This window comes from Typha latifolia, chromosome 7 (genome assembly GCF_019914945.1).
Source record: "Typha latifolia isolate L0001 chromosome 7, TyphaL0001v2, whole genome shotgun sequence".
In the NCBI taxonomy this organism is placed as follows: Eukaryota; Viridiplantae; Streptophyta; class Magnoliopsida; order Poales; family Typhaceae; genus Typha; species Typha latifolia.
In genome coordinates, this window is record NC_133092.1 from 10,948,988 (window position 1) to 10,956,041 (window position 7,054).

At 34.4% G+C, this 7,054-nt stretch overlaps 1 protein-coding gene across 2 annotated transcripts; it reads right to left on the minus strand.

Annotated features, from left to right (window-relative positions):
- Positions 1-413: 413 nt before the first annotated feature.
- LOC140792507 (uncharacterized) lies at positions 414-5,515 on the minus strand. 2 transcript variants are annotated; one of them, XM_073143552.1, is made up of 9 exons: positions 5,383-5,515; positions 4,510-4,625; positions 3,533-3,674; positions 3,187-3,444; positions 2,041-3,100; positions 1,710-1,945; positions 1,552-1,625; positions 689-797; positions 414-593 (listed from the first exon to the last, which is right to left on the minus strand). In XM_073143552.1, the coding sequence occupies exons 2-9, from the start codon at positions 4,554-4,556 to the stop codon at positions 561-563; spliced, it is 1,959 nt and encodes a 652-aa protein (XP_072999653.1). In that variant the 5' UTR covers positions 4,557-4,625; positions 5,383-5,515; the 3' UTR covers positions 414-560. The 2 variants fall into 2 exon arrangements, with proteins under 2 accessions (XP_072999653.1, XP_072999654.1); XM_073143553.1 differs by lacking the exons at positions 4,510-4,625; positions 5,383-5,515 and having other exon boundaries at positions 3,187-3,439; positions 3,533-3,660.
- Between the last annotated feature and the right edge of the window lie 1,539 nt (positions 5,516-7,054).

Below are 7,054 nucleotides of genomic sequence, written 5' to 3' on the forward strand. Positions count from 1 at the left end.
TAAAATTCTTTATATAAATGATTGAGAGAAAAGAGAGAGAAGAGAGAGAGGAAAGAGAATAATAGTTTATTGAAGTAATATCTTTTTAAGAGTGAATTAAAAATTGACGAATATAAAAATATAGAGAAAAGAGAGGTAGGTATTTGTATACAAAAAATGGGTAAATTTTGCATGATCCTACAATATTCTCATAACATCCATCTCTGAATCTAAAGGAGCAAGCTCAAATTTCTCACAGTAGGAATCTAACAATCAAAAATAATTTCTCCACTCTAATTTACCTTTTCCTAAATAGGCTTGTTCAAAATGCCTTTCAAAAAGTCACAAAATCTCTACCTCAGATAATCTAAAACAATTATACAGCATAGCTATTTCATGACATGAGTAAAGGTAAATGGCTCTGTTTCTAGTCATTTTACATACAAAACAAAAATCCATTTATATATTCATTAAAAATTTACAATCTACAACTTCAAAATTTAAGCTCGCAGCAAATTTACTAAGGTTCCTACTTTCAAGACAGTTCTTTGTACAGATCAATGCAGAAATCAATGCTTAGTTCACTGGCAGTGATCACATTCCATGAAGTCCTCCTGAAAGAAAATTTTCTCTTGTATCACATAAGACAATACTTATAATAAATATGTATCTCCATGTATATATTTGTTAGCAAAATATGATAGCTTACCTCATTATGGTGCTTAAACTGAAGCTTTTTTTGACAATGGCACGAACGGCGTACCGTGTGAGCAAGGCGAAATAGATGCTGCATCACTGCTTTCATGTGATTGTGGATGCTGCATTCACAAAAATTTATCTTGAGAAGTAAAAACTGAAAAGGAGGTGATCGGATAACTTAAGTCTAGTCTAATAATTTACGCTCGACGAAAGTAGAACCTTCATTTCAAATGTTGAAAAGGGTGATTTCTTTGAGTTAATGACAGAATAGGATCCAAAGGATGGGAAGATATAAATGTCTTTGGCCTCTATAACTCAAGTACTTTGAAATTTTAGTTGATGGCTTTTAACTTATCTGAAAAATGTCTGAGAACTCGAATTCAAGTCAGTTACTGAAGATTCCATTTTAGACATACACTATGATTCTTTTTCTTTACAAGTGAATAAGAATAATAGACAATAACTACTTAGAGTGCACACCAACGTAGAATTTATACACTTCAAAGATTGGATAAGCTCAGAATGCCTCTATTTCTTAAGATGTTTTATGACTCAGATGTCTTCCCTATTGAGCTTTTCACTGATCGACGTGCTATAACATTAATGATAGATATGAATCTTTCAGGTTCTATCTTTATCTCTCAAACATTTGAAACATTCCAATGCATGCACTCATGCAAAAAATCCATATATTTACTAATTTACTCTACAATAAACATAAGTTTGGTCACTTCATCAAACATCTAGGACTGAACCATACCATGATAGGCTCATCTTGAGTCCATCTCACATGAAAATATCACCACTTAATATAGAAATTTGTTGATCATGATTCATGATTCACTTCAAAGAAAAATAATCAATAAACTTCACCTTAGTCTGTGTCGGTTGCAGGCCATAAAAAATGCCAGTAAACCATTTAATATGCTTCGAATGGCTCGGAAAACCTAATAAGTCAATCAATGCATCAGCCTTTTTAGTTAAATAAACAGATAAACAACTCTAGGGAGTTAGATGTTTGTTTTACAAACCTGTGAAAAGAGATTGTTCCAGAGGTCCTGCAAATCTGACATATCATATGGACTTTGTTTTGTATCTGACAGATATGTAAGCTGAAAAATGCTAATAATAGTCTCCCAAATGTCTTTAAGTAGGTTGTACGTTTGGGATAGCAAAGACCTCATATAACTTGCAAATGTGAGACCATACTGGAAGAGAACAAGACATATTTCCCATACCGAGTGCACCAACGGGCAAATTGATGTTGCTGAAATTTAGCAGATCTTAGTTTACATGGTTATATTAACTATTAAGAACTTCAAAACATGTAATAGTTATTATACAACTAAAAAAGCAAAGTACCTATAGTCCGAAAGCAGTCGTGTAGAAGCTCAAATGGTGTAAGAAAAATCTCAGCGAGGTCGATGAACAAATTGCACATGGATTCAATCACAGACCATGCTATTGAAGATAACAACTCACTTATTTTTACACAGGCACTCCAAAGGGGGAAGATGAACTCAACAACTTCAAAGTATGGCCCCGCCAATGGTTCTGAGACTGCTATAAGTATTGCCATTGTTGCGCGTGCCACCAAGATAAGCAACTTAACAGTCTTCCTTAGATTGCGAAGAAATAACATTGTGCCAAGATACTGTATCCTTGTAACCATATCCCATGCTTCTATCCAACCAAAAAACGGACCACAAAGACGAGCAGCTGTCGCCTTTAAAAGCGGTATATTCTTATACAAGTCATAGAACCCAATAAGAGCTGTTACCAATGATATCAAAATGTAAAGAGTCCTTGCAAAATGACACATCCATGGGCGATAAAAGTGACAGAATAAAGGATAGGACTGAAAAAATATAACCCAAGAAGGAAGCCCAGACTCAAGCAATGTCAGAAGCCTGATGTCCGACATGATCTCTTGACGAAGTTTAGATGGCAGTAAATTATCCCTGAATTTGAACAATATCATTGTATATGAATATTGAGTGGGTGAAACAAAGGATTCATCTATTTCCTTGTTCAATGATTTCTTCTCCTCATGCAAGCCAAGCATCCCGAGATGGTCATGACCGAACTCATTTATACTCTTATTCTGGTTGTTTTTCATGCCACAAGATTGTAGAGCATTAACCACATTATCTGGTTCTGTTGGAGGTTCTTGGATTTCCAAAAATTCTTCTTCAGACACCAGTTCCAAGGGAGATGCCTTTTGAGTTGACATCTCCTTAGAAAATAATTGCACATCCAATAGATTATCTAAATCAGACAATTTCCTCAGATAGCTCTTAAGTGATTGTGTTTCTGATAGATGGCCCACAAACCATAAAGATATGCAATTTGAAGCCTGATCAGGACTGTAAAATTCCCACTTTTTCATGCATCTGACTTCTATAGCTAGAGATGTGTCGGTCTGTAGATTACAGATAAGCCTTCAAAACACCAATGACAACAAAATGGAGAAGAACAATGATGAAGTGAGTGAGGAACTTACAATACCTGAAGTTCATTTAGATAGTTTATGCCATGCACATTCTTCCATGCTACTTCAAACACAAGAAACCCATGAAGTGCCTCGCTCAAGTCCATAGTAGAGAGAAGACGTTTAGTCTGCAATTTTGCAGATTTAATGAGCCATCGATGGGACTTCTTAAAGCTCTCATCACTGGACTCATCATCATCATTAACTTTGTCTTTGTTGTCTGTATTTGAGCCCTTATGTAACGTCAGGGAGTTCATAAATGGTGACATCCTGTACTGCAAATGAATAAGCGTGACAAGTCACGACAATTTTATGGAAAGCAATTGGAACAAAAGTTATAATCAAATGGTCAAAAAGTTAGACCTTTGTCACCATTTGTTGCCATAACCTTGCTGCCCTGGAGTGTTTGTTTATCAACCATGGCCGGTTATCAACCAGAATGAGAAGCTTTTTGCTCAGAGGAGAAAAGTATAGAAAGGCTTGTGAAACATAAGACTGTATATCCCTGTAGTAGAAGACCATGAAAGAGTAGTAGGCTATTAGCATCACAGATTCAGCATGATTGTAGATGTGGAAGATTGAGATTTCACAAATTTGTGAGTGTTGAATGGATAATTAATGCTGCCTTCTTTCTCTTAAAATAAGCTGAAATTACAACAGAGGACAGACCCCAAATTGAGTATATATCAGAAATATTTCCTCTTCAAAATCTTCAGCAAAGGTAATCAGAAATAACCATGCACTATTTGCCAGGGACTGCAAATATTTAGATAAGCACTAATATTTTGATGCAAAGTCTGTAGTGCAGTGTGCTTTCCACAAGAATTTATGCACTCCTGTATTTTGAGAAATTGATCCAAGTAATATTGTTTCAGAAGACATGAGTTCATGCTCTGTTTGGTCTTCTCACTACCAAGCATCAGATAAAGTGAGTGTAGTATGTGACTGCCTTTTGTGATAGAGAAGCAATTGCTTCTTTATTCCATAGTCTCAAAATTCTTCTAAGCATGTAGAAGGAAGAGTATAGATGTAAATATAGATGCTATATTTCACACTCAACTCTATTAATGTGAAAAACTAGCTTCCAGTTAATAGTATCAGAAATTTGGCATTTTAATTTGATTTCAAATGAGCATGCACTGCCATGATTATATTTCACACTCAACTCTATTCAACAGCATTCAGTTATAGTTGAAATAAAAATCAGAGATTAAAGTATTGAAGAATTTTAAAACAATATGATTAAATGCAACACTATGATGAGATTAATCTTCTTTTCTGCAGCGTTTTAATGATTAAAACAGCTATGCAGAGAAAGAAATTAAAAAAAAGAAACTCACCCAATCTGCAAACCAGTCAATGGATAAATATCTGGCAGAGTCTCCATTGGCTTTTCCAATTGTTGCAAGATATTCAAAAGTTCAAACCTTTTTTAATTGCTCTCTTGCTCCCAAACCTAGGAAAAGAAATACGCAATGTAAAATATTAAAAAAAGGTCTATAAAACATGAAAAAGGTCTATCTTCTAAGCATAAACCGAGAAGGTTAACCAAACAAATATACACCAAAATTATGACGAAGTACACGAACTGCGAAACAAGTCAACTTCAGATTACAGAAAGAACGTCATCTACCATATATTTTGCTTTAAACTTGGGACATGTTTCTTTCCATTGCAAAAGATACAAGCGAGTGTGAAACATCGTAAAATGGTATACAAAGATGAAGGTCAAGTTAATCTTTCAAATGATAGGTAAGCTTGGCGGAATTGGAACTTAGAAAACTCTTGCCTTGGTACCATGTGAAATCACCAAGTTCGCTAAGATCATAAGCTGATAGAGAATGGTAATTTAAGTGTTTTATTTATAATAGTAACAGAACGAGAAAAAACAATAAGAAATCAAAGGGATAAGAGAGAGTGAGAGAGTGAGAGAGGATAAGACAGAACCTAAGAAAATATCAATATTAACACCTCAAAAGGAAGAGAATCCAATTCTATCCAAAGAACAGCCAAAAGAACTTCAAAGATTCTTCATCATGCTTAAATTTGAAGACAAGCCCACGTCCCCGTTTTTGAAAACCACCGACACCAATCAAAATAAACAACAAAAATAAGCGAATGAGAAGACCCACAAACAAACGAAGCCAGAATCATATTACACACTAAAGCTCAAAACAACAAAAGAAGGTAAAATATTACAAAAAAGATCACACCTTCGATCTCTTTCAATGGGAATTCCCAAGAAGAGAGGAGGATATGAAAGGGGAAACGGGAGCTTATCCTCGATCTCGGGCAACACGCAAAAGAAACGGAGGCACGGGAGATGGAATTGGAAAGGCGACGACTTTGGTTTGAATCCCCATTTAAAGGAAGCCGAATCTAAATGTGGAGGTGTACGCGGAGAGAAACTAGGAGCATCTCTTCCCCTTGCAAACCCGAGGGAATCGATTCCCAGAAACTACCTCACCATTTCCGTCCTTGAAGAAGTCGGCCGTACTACCGAACTTTTAGATTGGCGGGTTGGCGGGCAGCACCCACTTAACGGGTCGGGTTTGGTTGCACCCACTTTCAAATTCTAGAGTAACATTGGACACCAGAATGATGGGCCAGGATTCTCATGCGAGCTAATCCAGCCCGTCTTTAGTTAGGTGTCAATACATTGATCGCATACATTTAATAATCTAATTGAGCCTAATATAGTAGTAAAGTGAAAGTTAAGTAACGAAATTAGAGAATTAAGGACATAAGAGAAAGGCGGGATCGAAAAATACTATGGTACTAAACTAATGTAGGATGGAGTAGGGGATCTAACTATGCAATAATGTACACGGATGAATAAAAAGATGAGAACAATATAGACGATAGAAAGAGCAAGAGAGAAAATTTATTATATATAGGGTTAAATACATTTTACCATCTTATATTATGTCAAAAATTACTTTAGCTTTTTGTACTTGAAAAAGTCTCAAATTAGTTAATGTACTTATGATTAAAATATGACCGTTAGTTTTCTAGTCAAATTTAACCAAATGTCATGACAAATTTGATTATTTGGCAACGTTATCTTAAAAATTCGCATGTTTTGCCTAACAAAGACAAAGAGATGTTTTAGTTATTTTGGCAGCACTTAGTTAAGTTTGACAAAAAAAAATTAATAGTCTCATTAATCATATGTGCATAGACTGGTTTGAGACTTTTTAAATATATAGGAGGATAAAATATGATTAGGCATAAGTATATAATGATAAAATATATTTAATCAATACATATATATTACAAGAAAACTCTAGGATTCAATGCCTTCGTTAGCAATCCAAGAATTACATTTCGAAGAAACATGGGAACCAATCACCAACTAATAAATGAACTCAATAATCTTTCATTAGAAGTAGAAGAGGAGGAGGTAATTTTTTGTATCGTCTACTAAGGTGTTATTTATCTCTAGATTTAAAGATTCTCATAAATGTATCCTTTATTAAGAGTATCTTTCATATTGGATACGAGCTCTTTGAATGCTTACTCTCGAGTTTAAGAATCATAAACGAGCCAGCAAACCTTCTCTCTTAAGATTGGATTCATTCTTTCTTTGTTTCCTCTGCTTACTTGTTCTTTTTTTTTCTTTTTAGAAAATGAGATCTAATTCTTCTTAGAAAGAATAATCTAAAAGGCTTTATACCAACTAAATAAAATTTTTACTTAAAAACTAGTTGATCCTCACAGTAGTTTCATGAATCTCTTTATTAGTAAATTTAGATTTTAAGAAAGCATTGTCAATTCATTATGTGCTGAATTTCTGCATTTATATAGCATATCACATTGTTAGGACAAAAGAATTGCATTGAGTATATATCAAGTTTAATTAAAAATTTATAGATTTTTGCATCC

Bases quoted from the DNA above. Each gene is read 5' to 3' on its own strand.
- LOC140792507 (XM_073143552.1), bottom strand. From the start codon at position 4,556: ATGGAGACTCTGCCAGATATTTATCCATTGACTGGTTTGCAGATTGG. The intron at 3,101-3,186 runs GTATTGTAAGTT...TGTAATCTACAG, and splicing joins ACTATCTAAATGAACTTCAG to ACCGACACATCTCTAGCTAT. The intron at 1,946-2,040 runs GTACTTTGCTTT...GCTAAATTTCAG, and splicing joins CGACTGCTTTCGGACTATAG to CAACATCAATTTGCCCGTTG.